Source organism: Hyalella azteca, unplaced genomic scaffold (assembly GCF_000764305.2).
Source record: "Hyalella azteca isolate HAZT.00-mixed unplaced genomic scaffold, Hazt_2.0.2 contig11122, whole genome shotgun sequence".
Taxonomy (NCBI): Eukaryota; Metazoa; Arthropoda; class Malacostraca; order Amphipoda; family Hyalellidae; genus Hyalella; species Hyalella azteca.
Window position 1 is genome coordinate 329,323 of NW_025941131.1, and position 19,720 is coordinate 349,042.

General features: G+C 39.0%; 1 protein-coding gene across 1 annotated transcript in view; it reads right to left on the reverse strand.

Moving 5' to 3' along the window:
* LOC108670978 (homeobox protein cut) overlaps positions 1–6,918 on the reverse strand; it is a 208,269-nt gene extending 201,351 nt beyond the window's left edge. Inside the window, exons 1-3 of the mRNA XM_018158463.2 lie at positions 6,911–6,918; positions 5,206–5,509; positions 3,203–3,250 (exon numbers count right to left, since the gene is read on the reverse strand). Coding sequence (XP_018013952.2) covers positions 3,203–3,250; positions 5,206–5,509; positions 6,911–6,918 — 360 coding nt within the window. The remainder of the gene's footprint in view (positions 1–3,202; positions 3,251–5,205; positions 5,510–6,910) is intronic.
* Between the last annotated feature and the right edge of the window lie 12,802 nt (positions 6,919–19,720).

Genomic DNA, 19,720 nt, shown 5'->3' on the forward strand with positions numbered 1-19,720 from the left:
ATATGATTTACTGTGGCCAAGTCGTTTATCCTGCAAATTGCTTAATCCAAGCCTACCGTTTGAGTTTCTATGAAGTGGAAAACGTTTTGCACGGTGAAAATTCTACATAATTTCTGATGGAAAATAAATATAGATTATAATCTTCGTTTTTGTAAACAACAAACTTAAATGAAAACTTTAGAATGGTTACCAAATTCATGTCCGCACTCAAAATGAAGAAAATAATAACGAAATTGCTTATGTTTTGCAAATCAAATAAAAAATCAGGCCGAGGTATCTTTCAGTTTACAATCGGCGCGACCCTATTACTCTCGTTGGAGCATTTATGGCTAACAATTGTCATCCAAGAGCAGGATTTCTCCAATAAAAGGGTGGTTTCATTTTATCGCAAATGAAACAGCACGGACGAACTCATATCAAGATGACCGCGTCAAGACAAAAGCATATCAAGATGCGCGCCACGTCAACCGCTTGATTGGTGCGCAGCGGAATGATCTGGGAATGAGACTCCATGTGTCATAATCCTCTTCCACGTATGACATCAAAACGACACTGGCATGAAACCCGGACACTGAAAAAACTGAAACCTTGATTAGGTTGCCACAATAGCGAAAGAAAACGAGAATGGGAAAGTTCAAGGAAAATTATCATTGAATTGAATTTCTGAAATTTTGTCTTCCGCTATCACAAATCCTCATTTTAGCTGAACTTTGCCTCATTATTTTAAACAAGTTTAGATCGCATCGAAGATCAAATTCAAAATTAATAATTTGGAATGTTGTGAACTTTTAAATGTTACGCATCATCTATATTATCGGGTATTTTCAATAGATACAAATTATGTGTAGTTCTTGAAATAGCTTTTTCAGCGGCCATGGACATGAAAAAATTACTTATCTTTCAACAAATCATTTAATATGTTAGGGATGGGTTAAAAATACCTAAGAAAGGAATGCCAATCAATAATATAAGACGATATTTGCATTTAAAAGATATTCTAGTTCTTACAATGGGTTTGGCACAGAAAGTAAACATTAATTAACGCTTACCGATCATGAAACAGTACAATAGAAATTGATATATAAAAAAATATTCCGTATCCACTGCATGTAAGCTAGAAAAAAAAGTTAGACAATTATTCACTGATATCAAGTATCTTACTACTCATAATGATGTCCCTACAAATAATTTCTATCAACATTCTCTTTCAAGGGAATATTTTCATTGAACAGTTTAACTCAAATTAAATTGTTAAAATTGAGAGACTAAAACGGAGGATATCTGAAAAGATAACACAAAATAGCACTCAGAGCATTGTTCTTGTGTTATAGATATCCCTGGCCTGAAAATTGATCCTTTCTATTTTAATTTAATATTCTAGAATCAAAAGGGCTATGGAGATCTCAAGAAGGAAACATTCAGAGCATTGTTCTTGTGTTATAGATATTCTTGGCCTGAAAATTTATCTTTTCTATTTTAATTTAATATTCTAGAATCAAAAAAGGCTATGGAGATCTCAAGAAGGAAACACTCAGGAGTTGTTCTTGTGTTATAGATATCCCTTGCCTGAAAATTGATCCTTTCTATATAATTTAATATTCTAGAATCAAAAAGGGCTATGGAGATCTCAAGAAGGAAACACTCAGGAGTTGTTATTATTAGAAGTCTCTGTATGAGAGGCAGTGCTAAGAAGCCTTGAGATTAGCCCGTCAGGATGTATATATTAACGAGAGGGGCTAGAAACACAATATCGAGGACATGGGCTTAAATTCTTCAAAAATATAACCTCCCACAGGCTGCACAGTTACCTTCCCTTGATTTCGTAATTGACTTTACTAAACATCCTGCCTGACCAAAGTTATAGGATAACGAAAATTATTCTTTTTCATTGTGGGACAAGCAATGTTCAATTTTCCTTGAATGACGTAAAATCGCCTTACAACATTGAAGGCCGAGCAAATTTCTCTGCTCCACAAGAGTAAATGGATTAGGCCGTGGTTATTTAATATCGTATAAACAATATGAAGCAATATTAATATTACAGTGTATTCCATTTGGCCCGGACTCAAAATGTAACAGGAAATTCAAATGCACTTATTTTTCCATTTAATCGAAAAAGTTCTATGTTACTCCGGTGTTATATACCATCAGTGTCAATCATAAAAACTGAACCAGTGTCTGACATAAATGTCAAATAAATGTAAATGTTTTTATGTCAGTGTCTGCCATAAAAACTGAATGTCTAAAATAGATTAAAAAACACATAAATAGACAGCATAATTACGATGCACAGCCACTGTGTTGCGGAGAAGCACTGGAATAGCGCGACTGCTTAGCAAGCCGTCAATATATAAGAGCTGAGAGACGGAATGCTTTGGGCAAACATCGCGACGTTGCATATCGTCACAGAGCTGTTATGTTCTCTAACAAATCAGAGATGATTTGTACTGCTAAGGTTATTTAGAGGCCTCGTTTATATTCAACAATGTTGATAGGCACAGGCCTAGATAGGCCGTTCACGGAAAGTGAATGGCCTGGGCTTTTTGTTTACTTAGCTTTCGTCTATTGTTTGTGAAACAAAAAACGGTGGACGGGTGTAGGCTTAGGCCTATATTGTCGTCGTGATGGTCCTCTCTCTGCCGGATTCTGTTAGATATGAAAAATATTGTTAACTGGAATAAGCAATAAAGACGTCAAATTTTCTGTAAATTAAATATGCAATCAAGTTTATTAAATAAATTCCTGGTAAGAATATATTACCACGCACAATATTGTCTCGTTAGCGCCCAGCTCTTCAGTATGAAAATTGAGGCATTCGGATGAAACGTTAATTCCTGCAGCCAATCTTTCAATCTAGAGTGATTTATTTGAAGGCAATAATTTGTTGAGCTTCAGTTAAGCAGCTCAAAGTTCCTTGGCAAACTAAGACGAACGATCAACTTAATTGATCCCATTTGTCTTGTTAACGTACCAATGCTGCCCCAGGAACGGATCGGCCTAATATTGTAATTATACCTAAGCCCTAATTTCACCAAAGTTAAATCAGATCGGAAGAATTTATTGCAATAAATTTGCGGCTGCTCGCCGGAAAACGCTCTTGGCATCCGAAGAGATCAGAGCGAAGATTCTTGTTAGTTTGTCATGATAAGCAATGCTATTCCTACGGGGACGAGTTTCAGTGACGATGAAATCTAGCACGCACCTGATCTGCAAGTCGCTCACTCGTCGCTAATTTCTTCAGACCTCGTCGCTGCAACGCAAACACAATCATGATAGAACACGAGAAAAACTCCATAAACGATTTGTTAACTTATAGCTCAACGGGATTGCCCTCATAATTTATGAGTGTATCAGTCAGCGAGGGTTTTTATGGCGGGATCTTTAGGGCTAGTTTGCTTAGGATTCTTGCAGCTCATTAGTATTACTAGAGCTCGAGGAGGGAGCTTGCTCGATTGTATTCATTCAGCGGATAATTTTTATACAGAACGCCTTCGACCCTCTAGGGTTGAGGTCCCTCATTATCGTGACTTAGGACAGCATCGAAACTGTGGAATTGCACGCGTGTCAACAACAAAACAAAGTAAACAGGCTCAGACTTTGTTGGCACAGCCAATTCATTGCTGTCGCTCCATCGTTCTGGCCAAACGTGCATACATTGGTTGCCACTCAAGCGCAGCGAAGACGGCTCAATTTTATGCCACTTTGAACAATTAAAACACAATTCACTTTCTGATCAATAATAAGTTATAGGTTTAATTTTTTATTATGGTAGAAGTCTATATTTTGGCAAGAACGTTTAAAATTTGTGTAGAAGTCTATTCGTTCTCAGCAAGATGGAGTTACATATTGAACTGTGGTTGTAATCTCCTAAACAAAGCAAATGGAGTAACGAAAACAACGCAATTTTTTACACAAGATATATAATATTATTGTTTGAACAGGTTCGAGGTTTCTCTCTTCAAATCGCAAGCGCGACACTGTCCACGATTCTCAATAATTTGAAAATAATTGCATGGATGCTAAACGCTTCCCGAAGAAACAACGACCATTTCCTGCGGTAGAAAGTCCGCGATGCTGTACGAACTGTACAACGTACTGCACAGCGGCCACCCGCAGCGAATTTATGAAGCGACTGGGGTACGGTTTAGCACCTGATTAGAAGGACAATAATATTATATCTAAGCTTGAGGTCGCAGACCTTCAATGAATATCGGAATCGTATTTCAGGTTCAGACTGAGGATCATTTAGCTTTTTTTCAGTCTTTATTAAATCATAATAATAATTCACAATCATTTTGTTTCTAGAAATGAAAAAAAAATCAGAAGGTAATGGCTCTGCAGGATTTTTTGTTTCACCATTCTATGATATATTGTGGAGAAAAATTCTTATCTAATAAATTTGTCGGGCATTAACATGCACATAGAAGAATAATACTAATAGAAACCTAGGATCATCGCATTTTTTGCATAAATTCTGCACAATTCTGCCCTGTTGCAAATCGAAAGTTTGGCTTTCATAAACATATCAAGAGTACTAAGCTGCTCTAAATCATCAACTAAATTTGATAACAATTAAGTTCAAATTACTGTATTTTAATGAGATAATACATCCATCTTTACCAAAATTGTAGGGATTGAGTAACACAATTTCAGCATGATTTTCTGTATTTCTTTATTTGTCAGGAAGATGGAATGACTTATGGAGAAGGGAAATTTTCAGATAATAAAATTTTCAGAGCTTTATATACATATGAATAAAAATCAAAATAAAAAACTATATAGGATTCTTGTACCTTTCTGCGTCAAGTTTTGAACAATTTTGCATTGTTTCCAATAGAAAATTTTGCTTTCACTAACTTTCACTATAGCACTAACGGAGAGTACGAGGCTGTTCTAAATCACGAAGTCAATTTCAAATTAATTATGTATAAATAATTGTTTCTTAATGAGATAACACATTTCGAGGCCATCTTAATTAAACTATAATATAAATTTTAACACCTGAATAACCAACCACATTTCTCCCATAATTTCCTGAAATTCACCAAAAACGATAATTTAAACGACTGAATAACCAACCACATTTCCACCATAATTTCCTGAACTTCACCAAAAACGATAATTTAAACGACTGAATAACCAACCACATTTCAACCCTAATTTACCGAACTTCACCAAAAATGATAATTTAAACGACTGAATAACCACAATTTCCTGGATTTCTAAATTTTTCAGCAATGAGACGCGAGAGTCTGGAGAACTACATGCATTATCACTCGTGAGACGCCGCTGCGACAGTCTCATACCGAGGCCACCTACGCCTGCAGGGTCGCCGGTCGCTGCGTTGGGACTCGCGCCTCCCGCAGTGCCCGGTTTCAACACCCACTTTATTGCGGTGCGCCTCTCGCATGCCCCTGCACTTAATTCAGCATTTTGCAATGACGCGCTCAGCAAGATCGTAACGTGCGATGGATGACTGCCTGTGATGCCGGGCCGATAGCTTGTGCCCCTGTTGGAGACGACGTTTTCGCATGAGTAATGCTACCTAATAGCTTCTGGCTGGTGCCCATGCCGAGAATCCTGCCTACTAAGCCTCCATGTGCTGTTGAAATATATTGAATAGGTCGCAATGAGCTCAAATGATGTGCTCTGGCATAGCGAGAAACAATGATGCTAATGGAGTTACGCAAGTTAGGTGGCCATGAGATTTCAGCGACGAAATTGAATTCTGAAAACTTATTTAGTAGGCCACAAGTTACGAAGTGCTAACGAATGATCAGGATGTCAAGTCATGGTCCAGACTCATGGAGGAGGCAAATGAGTGAGTAAAAAAGATTTATTACCAAAAGGGTAAATTTAGTCGCAATTTAATGAGATACTGAATAGCAAGCATTAAAGTAATTGCTTGTAATATTTTGGATAACTTTTTTGCTCAATATCGTGTAGTACTTTAGTTATATGCAAGTGAAACGACTTAATTCGAAATTTATCATGAAACTATAAAAAGGGCGTTCGGCGTTGCCTGGGCCACCTATGTCTGAAACACCTACCATGCACGTACATGCACAACATTTTGTTGTCCGTTCTAAAATTATTTAAATAATAGGCAATTGTCGTATAAAGTATAGAATTGAAGATGCATTTCTCGTGCAGTTTGCTTGGATCTGACATAAAGCGAGCACGCGCGGCCGCTCGCCTCAGCAGCTCAGTAATTAATACATTTTTTGGTGTGGCTCAATCCATCAAAGAGTGAACCCTTTCCCCGGCCATCTGTCTTGGGAACTTCCAAACCATCGCCTGATCAGCTGCCACAGAAATTGCTGAAGACAAGCCTAAGATGGAGCGGTCTCAATAACGCCCAACCGACCAAAGCTCTCCGCTGCTTCTGATCAATACCAAAGCTAGGATTAAAGAAGGATTAATCGCTGAGAATGCGACACGCACGAAACAACTGTGTTCTGAATCAGCACTGGCGCTCCCGACTGAGCAGTGAAAACGGACAAAACGTGGTTTATGATATGTAAAATACATGTATATGGTATTCAAATATCTTTTTTTTCAATGCAATTCCGTGTTATTTAACCCAAAAAAACCCTCATGAAAATTAAGTTTACAAATACATCGTCGACATATGTTGCAATCGATAAATGTGCCTCCCACGTTCACGTCCAGCATAAGCTCTGTCCTGATCGCTAAAGTACGGGAAGCTCCAGTCAAACATGACGCTGGATCTCCCTCATGAAAATTAAGTTTACAAATACATCGTCGACATATGTGTCAATCGATAAATGTGCCTCCCACGTTCACGTCCAGCATAAGCTTTGTCCTGATCGCTAAAGTACGGGAAGCTCCAGTCAAACATGACGCTGGATCTCCAACAAGCAAGTATCGGTTGCATGTTCAAGCTCACCTGAGCATGTCTGCGCTTGAGTGATCAGAGCACCTCTTATACATCCTTTGCTGCCGTAAGTGATGGTTTCCTTTCTTCTTCGCTCCGGAAGCATTAATGGGCACAGCAAAAACACGGCATTGAATCCTGCAAGCCTGCTCTGAACCGATCGAAGGGGAATAGTCTACAACATTGGTTCCTGCATGCCTGCTTTGAACCGATCGAAGGGGAATAGTCTACAGCATTGGTTCCTGCATGCCTGCTTTGAACCGATCGAAGGGGAATAGTCTACAGCATTGGTTCCTGCATGCTTGCTTTGAACCGATCGAATGGGAATAGTCTACAGCATTGGTTCCTGCATGTCTGCTCTGAACCGATCAAAAGGGAATAGTGTACAGGATTGCATCCTGCATACCACAACAAAATCATAGCATTCGTACGTCAATTTCCACTGTGTTGTAGTATTTATAAGATAATGGAAGTCAGTTTTATTGAATTTGTTTTTCAAGTATCAACCACATAATTTTCTACTGTAGATTACATAGTTCGTTGATAAAACTTTTCATGCCATATAAATTTGACGTTTAATACTCTACGTATGATGATAAAAATAACATCATCATCGTCATCATCAGTTTACGATTTGTCCTTGTACGAGCCTACCGGGCAGTAAAGTAATAGTGATTAAAATACAAAATTTTTCTCTTCATGTGAGGTTTGTACTTGCTCTCCTATATTTCTTAATTTAACATCAGCACAGAGGCGATGTTTTGCCGGCCAGATCGAGTGCACTCAGGTCGTCAAATTATCCAACACGTGGGATAAAAAAACCCCAAGGGAATAAAAGTTGCCCAAAAAATAAGTAGATCGATTACCACCACGTCGTTATTATAGGTCATTACCAGTGATTTCCAATAACTCTTGATGGTATATTAACAAGATTTCTGATTAGCCTTGATTAGATGAGGGGTTATTAATTTGTACTGATGTTGGGTAACATATAGTCAGGTGGTGTTGTGTGTCAAGCCTCGCTGAGTTATTTTCATGCAAATGAAGTAGGTGAAAGTTTTCAGTAGTGAAGTCGTATTAATTACTTTTTCTAAAAAGTTTTTCGGAATCGATTGTCGAATTCGTGAATTATTTTATATCAAATTTAGTCACTAAATAACATTGGTAAATAATAGTTATTAGTAAAAAAAAACAAGTTATAACATAGCAATGTGCTGCTCTACCAAGTAGCACCTTTGGAAACGAATAAATAACTATCGAAATAGATAGTAGGCTTCATCACAAATTCCATGTTAATTTAATATGTATCAAGAAAATTCTGGGAGGAATTTTGAAATTCTTCTCGCTTTAAGAAAGAATTTTGAGAATACCTAAAATGTCATACATTCGTCATCTAAATCTAAGGAACTTAGGGCAAGAAAAAATAACTAACTAAAAGTAACGTACTGTCATTAATTATAGAGCAAATAATTGTATTACGGTATCTACTATTGAGGTATCCATCAATGTTGAGGTGTTTGGTAATCTACTCGACTTTTTTCACAAGGAATGCGTACGTTCGAAATATGTTCGAACAAAACACTACTTTATACGCCGTTGCTCCTCGCATGGCATTCGTCAACTTCATGCATTACACGATTGGAATCAAGCGCAACCCTTTTTACTCAATCGAAACCCGAGTTGAGGAAACGAATCGAGCGCTCTGTAATTACCTTATTTTGGTACACAAAGCGCGCTCGATGGGTGACTCAAATAGTTCGCTATCGTCGACAAGTCTTCACAAATAGCACCCATTCTTCATAGTTACATCGCGCGATGGAATACCACAAAGCGAGAAGGCAACAGGGACAGAATGACTTTCGCCTCACTTGGCATTGCTCTATTAGTTCAGTGATTGCGCGCTCTAGAGAGAGCTTAATGCGTTTCAGAGCATTAATAGTGCCGCAACAAAAACTATTCCGCTAAACACACACCAAAATGGTATTAGGGTTGAGTGTAAGATGGTTGTCTTAGATCTTTGTATATACATTTATTATCTCCACTGAAAAACCTTTCGATGCCCGCTCAAAAAAATCAGAAGGAAAAATTTTATTTGTCGAGAATATTATCGTAAAATTAAACTTATAATTTAGTTCACATTATTTGCCCAAAAATCAGTTATTAACGACCATACATTTGACCAGATTGAAGGTAGTCCTTACATTCCCCAGAACTTATCTTTAGCGCGACTCACGAAGGAGCACTGCATGGGATTAATCAAGCGGCGGTACGGACAAAGGCATTATTTTGGCTTGGCCTTTGGTTGACCGAACGCGAAAATCCACAGTGCCCAATTGGGCAAGGTAACGAGGTCAGGTGGAGTTTGGCGTGGTGTCGATCATAGCGGACCGCCTACAGAGTTTATAATCAAGGGAATCTAAGGGCTTTTGAAGGCGTGATGCCTGCCTAATAACTGGCCTGATGATCTTTCTAAACAAGGAGAGATCCAGTTATTTTATTGGAGTTTCTGCCCTGACTTAACAAAACCATTTCAATTGTCTTGAAAAATATTTTTATAGGACGTAAAGAAAAATATAAAAATTGGTGCGCGCTAAACATAGTGTCAAACCATAAAAAGAATAAAATTTTCGAGTAATTATTTGGATTCATTCATTTTGAATGTGATTTCATCGAATAATGTTCTAGTTCTCATTTTAAAGTTAAATGCCCGACATTAAACAATATCCGACCAGGAAATCCAATGCAGATTTGATGGATAGGACTTGTACTCATTTGTTTGTGACTGAAACAATTAAAACAATGTCTGTGTCTCATGCAATAAAATATCAGGAAAGCGGATGACTTTTTCCTGTAATATTCTAGACGAGCACTGCAAAAAGCACTCGGTCCATCGCTCAGCACAGTCGTTCACTCACTTACTCACTCAATAATCAGACCCAGCGCTCTTGGGTGGTCGCGAAACTCATGCCTTGACAGGGATGAATTAAAAAGATCTCATCAGAGTTTCATGGCCATGATTACTTATCCGTTGCTATGATAGAAGAGTCTCTTCGTGTGGAGATCATGACCAGAAATTACGAACCGTGCCAGTTGAAAGAATTTTTGTAGATGTTCCACGTAATAATTTATGCACGAACAATGAACGCTTGTGCATGTAGGGCTGATCCAAGCGCGCGTTGCTACATAAAAATGGATAACATTAGATGCTGGTGATGCATTTGAAACCAAACTGTTGTATAAGAAAAGATCTCAACCTCGTGAAATGAAAGAATGCGTGGCTCGAGGAAAATATTCTTAATGTTCGAAAAAGATGGACACCTGCATGGAGCGACATGCTTGAAGCTTGCCAAACAAATAGAAATTATTCTTTCTTTTTTGAGGCTGTTTACAAATGGTTCGGGTGTAAATTTGAGTTCAATATTAGGTTGGGTACAAATTTACCTTGAAATGATAATGCACGCGTGCAAATATATTTCGAATTGATTGATTTTACAACTCAGATGAACAAAATAAGTTCGTCATTGAAGGCGCATGGATTAAAGCGAGGATTTCTTATTAAATGAGAATTTCTTCCAATGAATATTCAAAAGGACTTTCTGCAGGGAAAAAAGAATAAATTAAAACATGTCTGTTGTTTGTCTGTCCCCGCATCACGCAATTTTTTACTTCTGCCGTAATTAATTAAACTGAAGGAATTGGCCAATAAACACTTACTACGTTTACAAATCCTGAGTATAATTAAACTGAAAGGAAACCACACAGCTTATTGTAAGTTTGTTAACAATTGACAAATAAGCCGACAAAAGGAATGTATGAGAAGAAAGGAACTTCGAAAATATAAAGCCAACTGACATTTAGATCTGCTGATAAATGATTTCATTCGTTAAATACACAACAAAGATTTCAACAAAAAACAATCCACAGTTCTAAATGACATCGGCTGGTGACCGATCTGGATGATTATTGATATATATCAATAGGATGAATATATGTCAAAGCATTGAAATTGATTTATTATTCTTAACGCTCTCGTTACTTTCTCCGAGTCAAACGGTATAACTCAATTTACTGGGTCTTAAGATACAAAGTGTATCGACGACGGTTAACGTATCAGTAAATGACGGTAAATGCAAGTAAACAGTAGTAATCGGTAGACGTCGGTAAATGTATCAGTAGGTGGCGATAAATTATCCATCAACGGTGTTACCTGCATTCGTAGATGGCGGTAAATGCATCAGTAGATGGAGGTAAATGCATCATTAGATGGCGGTAAATATATCACTCGACGGCTGTAAATGTATCAGTAGGCGGCTATTAAACCCAAAGCAACCGCCAAAGGAAGGATAAAAGACATTCGCTGGCTCTAGTAGTGCATCCCTCAATACCACCACCACCCCCGCGTGATCTTAGGTGAGTGACATCAAAAAGTTGCGCCACCGTCCACGCACCGAAACTCTTCACATCGTGAAGGCTGGCCGAGCCTAACAAATGCGCTTGTGCGTCGATTAGCGATGAGGCGATGCATCAGCGCGACGTGACGTCACGGGGGTCCTGACGCTCTATAGGACCTCCGCTGCGGTATCCTAGCCGAGCACTGGCCGAGCAAATGGTTTCAATGTATGATATTTCAGTAAATTTTGTACCATGAATTTTTTGAGAAAATATGGTTAATTAACTCATAACAATATTAAACTAAATATTTACTGATGGAATTCTGGTTTTAATTCAAGAAAAATATAACAGGCAAACCACGGATACACGATCAAACAAAATTTGCAATGCAAAGGGCCCTGAATTTGATTCTATAAAAAATGTAGCTATTAACTAAGAGAGATTCTCGAAATTGCAGAAAATTTCTGGTGCTTAAAACATTGATTTTAATTCATTTGAAAATGAATTAACAAATAAATTTCATTCAAATCGGAAAAGCGTGGTCGCTTTCGAAATCGTAACTCAAAAATAGTAAGGAAGTTAACTAGAAGTAAAAAATTTTGGTACAGAAAAACAAACGAGTCTCTTTTATTCGTAGGAACCAGATTTCAACTTGAACATACAAGAAATTGAATAAGTGATCATCAAACATCCGTTACCATAACACGTCAAAGCTAAGAATTGACGCTACCAATTCGACAGCCCATACCTCACTGTGACGCTAGAAAAATTGGTCGCCCACTCAGTGGCCTACAGTCTTTTAAAATACCAGAATTCGAGTTACATTTCAATTTCGGAGACCTTTCATCAACAATAATATTTCAAAATCGCAGGCATTACATCATCGAACATTTCAGAAACGGAACAAGCTTACACAAATAATCGCACTTTAAAAAATTTTCAAGAGCTTCTAAAGAGTACAATCAACAGGATTATAGGTAAATTCAAAGATCGTGCATATGCGCACAACAACGCACGGTCGAGCATGCGACTAAAGGATGTTGCCTAATCAGGCGTGTCTCCAGGTGCCTCATTACGTCGTTCATAACTTAGCGTCCGTCGATGCATCACGACTGTTTGTATTGATGGTCTAATAATAGGTACCTGATCAACACCATCCATTCACCTACTCACTCTACGCGCGTAAAGAATGAGCACCCGTCCACTACCGTACACTTTGGACGCTTGTTATGATGAACTTAAGAAGGCTTGCAATGTAGGAGCTTCCGTATAAGCGAAGGCTCCATACAAAAAAAAACTTAACTTGGTAATGAGTTAATCGTCATAGTTGATGCTTTAGGGAATGACGAATATTCTCGATAAATTTAATGGGGCTTGAGTCCATGTGCTTGACGCTTCAAATCTCTTAATTAACTCTGAGCTCGACGAATCCTGTCATCTCCCGGCCAAGGAACATCGCACTGTCAAGCGCAGACTCTAAGCTGCCAATTTCTCTGTCAGATGAGATTAGTAATTATGAATAAATATCAAAGGCGTTTAGATATGAAGATCTGAGGCCTCTTAGTGAGCGGGCGGTCTAGCAGCAAGAACTTTAGTTCAGTTGAGAATTGGTCACAGTTTTCGGCCGTCAGCTTAGTATCGTCTGGGCTGAACGCAACTTAAATGAAGACCTTGGCGTGAACGACACAGGCGCTGATGATTTCTGGATCATTTGTTGGGAAATTTGGCGATTGGAAATTCAGAGAATTGAAAGAGGGGATAAATTTTTACAACATTATTTTGATTTAATCTTGATAGAGATTGAATTTACTGGTGCATTCAAGTAAAATGGTCGACTGGCTAGCTCGTCTAATTAGAAATTAAGAGAATAAGAGAAGAATCGAGTTTGAACAGCAGTATTAGAAGGCATCTTGATACGGACAGAATTTTCTGGTACATTATGATAAAATGATATTCTTGCCTATTTACTAGCTTGCTCATATAACTGAAAATTCAAAAAATTTGAAAGAATTTCTGTGACATTACAGGCAGGAATTTTGATACAAGAGTTGCTTTTTATTTGGCATGTTCATCTACTTGCACATACATAAAGGAGCATGTCTATGCTTCAGTATGTATAATATCACTAATTTCACAATTGTAGCATAAATGGTTGGCCCTGAAAACCATGCAAGTGACTTTCTTAGAGAAAGTTTCTGCAAACAACACGCAGGCTTGGCTCGTACCCAAGCCATGCTCTGAGGTCAAGTTCACGTGCCTTTACATGAGAAATTATTCGGTGATATGCCTTGCGAGCGACGGAGGAGAGTTTGCTTTATCAATTCAAAAATATGATTTATATAAATTATAGGTATATATAAGCCACTTATAGGTTATATATGTGATGCAATTACCTGAATTTATATATGTGCCGCCGTTTGTGTCATTTATATACGATGCCCTGAACGCATAAATGAAAATATTGCGCCCATGAAGAAATGAACAAGAATAGTATGTCGATATATAAAAAAAGGGCAGTAAAATATTGTCTGTTCTCTGCAAATATATGAAGCAGAGCGTAACGGTTGTTCAACATACGCATGATCATACGTAGCGTATAGCGGGCGTATAGCGCACAACTTCACAGAGCAGCGCGTAACGATTGTTCAACATACGCATGATCATACGTAGCTTATAGCGGGCGTATATAGCGCACAACTTCACAGAGCAGCGCGTAACGAGTGTTCAACATACGCATGCTCATGCGTAGCGTATAGCGCACAACTTTCCAGAGCAGAGCGTAACGATTGTTCAACATAAGCATGATCATGCGTAGCGTATAGCGGGCGTATAGCGCACAACTTCCCAGAGCAGCGCGTAACGATTGTTCAACATGCGCATGATCATACGTAGTGTATAGCGCACAACTTCACAGAGCAAAGCGCTACGATTGTTCAACATACGCATGATCATGCGTATTGTATAGCGCACAACTTCCCAGAGCAGCGCATAACGATTGTTCAACATACGCATGATCATACGTAGCGTATACAGCGCGTAAGCGTGGCTACATGACGACCACAGCTCAGCCAGGCTCGCTGCTCTCGAGCGATTTCCTATACCAACTGATGAATGCTTTCCGGCCTGCAGCTTGCTAGGGCTGCTCGGGGGTTGGAAGGGTTGCTCTGGGGTTGGAAGGGTTGCTCTGGGGTTGGAAGGGTTGTTCTGGGGTTGGAAGGGTTGCTCTGGGGTTGGAAGGGTTGATCTGGGGTTGGAAGCATTGCTCTGGGGTTAGAAGGGTTGCTCTGGGGTTCGAAGCATTGCTCTGGGGTTAGAAGGGTTGCTCTGGGGTTCGAAGCATTGCTCTGGGGTTAGAAGGGTTGCTCTGGGGTTCGAAGTAATGCTCTGGGGTTCGAAGGGTTGATCTGGGGTTGGAAGGGTTGCTCTGGGGTTGGAAGGGTTGATCTGGGGTTGGAAGTATTGCTCTTGGGTTTGCAGGGTTGAAGGGTTGCTCTGGGGTTGGAAGGGTTGCTCTGGGGTTGGAAGGGTTGATCTGGGGTTGGAAGGGTTGCTCTGGGGTTAGAAGGGTTGATCTGGGGTTGGAAGGGTTGCTCTGGGGTTGGAAGGGTTGTTCTGGAGTTGGAAAGGTTGCTCTGGATTTAGAGTGGTTGAAGTGGACTTAGAAGGGCTTCTTCGCGTTACCAAGAAGGATGCTTAAATTAAGTGAGGTTGGGAGGCTCTTTAATTAGTTTTATTTTCTTGCCTACAGAGGTATAATTAGGAGCTAAAATCGTCATAGGGCTAAACATTATACTTTGCGTAATTCTAAACTTCACCCGAATGGACAACGAGTTTTCAAAAAATAAAATGAAAAAAGTATGCAATAAACTATGTTATGGGTGTGCAATGCAACTTGTAGATATAGGCTGATGGATGTTGAACATCGGAGCAAAGATTTGGGTGGACGAGTTTACGAAAATTGCATCAAGTTATGCTGCTTTTAACGTCAAAAGTCGACGCGATCCTTGATAACGAGACGCGGGTACGCACACCCAGGATAACTGGAACGTAAAACTTGAAGAATTGATAAATGTGCATTTCGTTTAGACAAAATTCAGTAACCGAAATATATCTTCACATCTTAGCATTATAGAGTGGCGGTGAATGTTACCTAATCGCAATAGTACTATGAGTTATGGTAGTTGTTGAGGTTTAAAAAAGTTTGAATTTTAGTTTCAGTACTTCCTTCTTGTATCAATTAAGGAATATTAGCAAGTGCCTTCATCAGAATCAGAATGAGCTCGTTAACTCCATGGTTTTACAAGATCGAAATAAACGATCATGCCACGTCAATAATGATAGCAATCACCGGCACAATACTAGAACATTACAGCGTTAGGATACATAAAGCAGCAATAATGAATCAATTTTCTCAATAATCGTTCAGGAAGACATAAAGCCGTTCGTAGGGGCTGCATACAAATGCCCAATAAAGTGGATTATTATGCAATTTGCAGATCATTAAAGCTCTAAGCTATGCACCGACGGCAGCGCTACTTAATAATCCGAGTAAATTATTAGGGCAATAGATGCCAGCTAATTTTTTTTCGCAAAATTTGCGATTGGTTTTGTTCAATCGTTTCCTCTAGGTCGACTAACCAAACATCTATTCAACTATCAAATAATACACAAATTTGCGAGCAGTTATGAACGATTTCAGGGTAAATTGTGGTGTAAACTGCATTGTTTTAACGAATTCAACGTTAAGATTGTTCCTTATATTAATAGCATGGCGTTCGTCATTTACAATATAAGAGCCGAGCTGGTGAGTTTAGGATATTGAATTGTGTTTGCATGAGCAATCGTTTGGAACGTAACCGTTTCCGTCCCTTCGGCGCATGGTTAGTTATAGAGTCTTCTTGCAGCAACTCTCTTCGACTTCTGTATACTTGCTAAATTTCCATATGTATTTTCAATTTCTCTATACTTGTTCAATTACAGGATCCCTGTTCAATTGTGCGCATCGGTCATAAGTGTTCAAGCATAAATCAAAATTTTCAGGAAAGTCACGCAACGATAAATTTCAGCTTCTTATACCAATAACAAAAAATTTCGATAGAAGGACGATCGCGACATGGATTAAAATTCAGACACCTATATTACATGGAATCTAGATACCAGCTAAGTCTGAATATGAGAGTAAAAAGTTTAAAAATTTAAATGTCGCTGTCGGCCGTAGTGAATATTTTTCATCTTGTGAGCCTTACATAATTTATATATACTTAATTAAGACTTGACAATCTACGAGCCTGTAAAAAATAACATTACGAATTCATTCAAAATTATGATGCATATCTCAGAACTAAAAAGTAATATTTCTCTTATTACAATATACATGTATACGCAACATATATAAAAAATATATAAAAAGCCAGAATTAAAATTCTTATCTATAAAATAAGAAAACTCAGTCAGGTCAGAATTTTTTCCCAACTTTATAGTCGCCTGAGAATATGAAAAGTTCAGTGGTTCTCCGTGGTTCTCCGTGGTTCTCCGTGGTTCTCCGTGGTTCTCCGTGGTTCTCCGTGGTTCTCCGTGAGGTTCTCAGTGGTTCTCCGTGGTTCTCAGTGGTTCTCAGTGGTTCTCCGTGGTTCTTCGTGGTTCTCCGTGGTTCTCCGTGGTTCTCCGTGGTTCACAGTGGTTCTCCGTGGTTCTCCGTGGCCGAGCCGAGTCACATAGATCGCAAGCAGCCCCGACACTACCCTACAAACCGAGAACCGAAGCGGACAAAGAGAAGTTGATTTACGTGCTCCCCGAGTCCTAGGCTACACGTATACCAGAGTCGAGCACGCATCAAAATTTTGTTTGGGTCATTATAATTTATCGAAGACTTGGGAATAATTATCATTAAGAAAAATTCAGAAAATGATTGCTTTTCAAGTATGTAGAACCTAATACCAGTCAACGACATGCTGATTTATCAGAGATAAATAATTGAATTTTCGATAACTCGTCTAATAATGAATTATTATGCAGTCAGCAGCTACAAGGGAATCAGCTGCGGTACGTGGAAGTCAGCCAGGCCCGGACGATCGGTGATGCAAAACACGAAGAACACAGGCCACTAAATCAGCCTCTGGAGTGTCACTAGCCCCGTAATTAATTTCTTTCTGCTGGTCATCAGAAAAACCTAACGCGCGCCATAACAATATCGGTGGGAAGGCGGCAGGCGGAAGCATAAAGTTTAAGTTCAGCTCAACTGTTGCCTGCTGCGTGGATGTCGTACGTCTGCCGCCTGCAATGTCAACTGAGAATAACGATCGTTCAGCGAGCAGCGATCGTTCAGGTATAACGATCGTTCAGTGAGCAAAAATTGGTCATGTATAACGATAGTTCAGTGAGCAACGATCGTTCAGGTATAACGATTGTTCAGTGAGCAACGATTGGTATGTTTAACGATCGTTCAGTGAGCAACGATCGTTCAGGTATAACGATCGTTCAGTGAGCAACGATTGGTCAGGTATAACGATCGTTCAGTGAGCAACGATTGGTCATGTATAACGATCGTTCAGTGAGCAACGATTGGTCATGTATAACGATCGTTCAGTGAGCAACGATTGGTCATGTTTAACGATCGTTCAGTGAGCAACGATCATTCAGGTATAACGATAGTTCAGTAAGCAACGATTGGTCATGTATAACGATCGTTCAGTGAGCAGCGATTGGTCACGTCTATAACGATAGTTCAGTGAGCAACGATTGGCCATGTATAACGATCGTTCAGTGAGCAACGATTGGTCATGTATAACGATCGTTCAGTGAGCAAAAATTGGTTATGTATAACGATCGTTCAGTGAGCAACGATTGGTCATGTATAACGATAGTTCAGTGAGTAACGATTGGTCATGTATAACGATCGTTCAGCGAGCAACGATTGGTCATGTATAACGATCGTTCAGCGAGCAAAGATTGGTCATATATAACGATCGTTTAATGAGAACGATCGTTCATGTATAACGATCGTTCAGTGAGCAACGGCTGGTCATATATAGCGATCGTTTAATGAGAATATCGTACACGCAGTATTGACACACGCAGTAACGACTATATCGTATACACGTGGTATTGGTACACGCAGTAACGACTATATCGTACACGCAGTAACGACTATATCATACACGCAGTATTGGTACACGCAGTAACGACTATTATCGTACACGCACTATTGGTACACGCAGTAACGACTATATCGTACACGCAGTATTGGTACACGCAGTAACGACTATATCGTACACGCAGTAACGACTACATCGTACACGCTACACGCAGTATTGGTACACGCACTATACAACGACCATATCGTACACGCTGTAACGACTATATCGTACACGCAGTACTGGTGGTACACGCAGTAACAACTATATCGTATACACGTGGTATTGGTGCACGCAGTAACGACTATATCGTACACGCAGTATTGGTACACGCAGTAATGACTATATCTTACACGCAGTACTGGTAGTACACGCAGTAACGACTATATCGTATTGCGTTTGGGGGCAAACGGTCAGTGTAATTGATGGCTCAATTGAAGGACCTCATTGATGATTCTGACCGCTTCGGACACTTCAACAATCCTCAGACAATCCTTAAGCTATTCTCTGGCAATCTTTCGATCTTTTGCTAAAGCAGTGCACTGCTGCAATCAATCAACGTACTACTCGATACATTTTTTGCTTATTTGATATTAGAAAACTGATATGACACTTTAATACATCAAAAGTAGTCAACTAGCTGAAAGAATGACACTTTGTTCAAAATAGAACGTGAAGTCGACTAAATTGGTTCTCGTTAAGAAATAAATTTTTGTATGAAACACAAAGTTAATATGTAAGTCAAACACAAAGAATGATAAAAAAGAACCAATTTCTTGTTAATTAATTAAAAAAACGACGACCGATCAAAAGGGACGACAACAGTGATTTAATTGAAGTTATAATTTGGAAAGGGGCAATAACTTGATCTTTCTAGCACCCACGATAATTCTAGCATGAGCGATCATGCTTTCGTTTGCGATCAGACTTGGACCTACGATTATTCTGGCACCTACGATCATTATAGTACTTACGCTCGTCTAGGATCATTGAAGCACCTACGATCATTCAAGCACCTATATACGACCATTCTAGCACCTACGATCATTCTAGCAGCTACGATCATTCTAGCACCTACGATCACCACTTCTCTTTACTGCCCTGAATTTCATCAAAATCTTTTTTATTAATTAGTATTATCATTATTAGTATTAGTAAATTCAAAACAAAACTAAATATTTCACCGAAAACCCACAAAAGTTTATAAAACCAGAGTTTTAGTTAACGGATTTTCTACTACTCTGAATAAATTTTAAGCAATTATTTGGGTCAAATCTGCATTTAACTCACAAGAGAG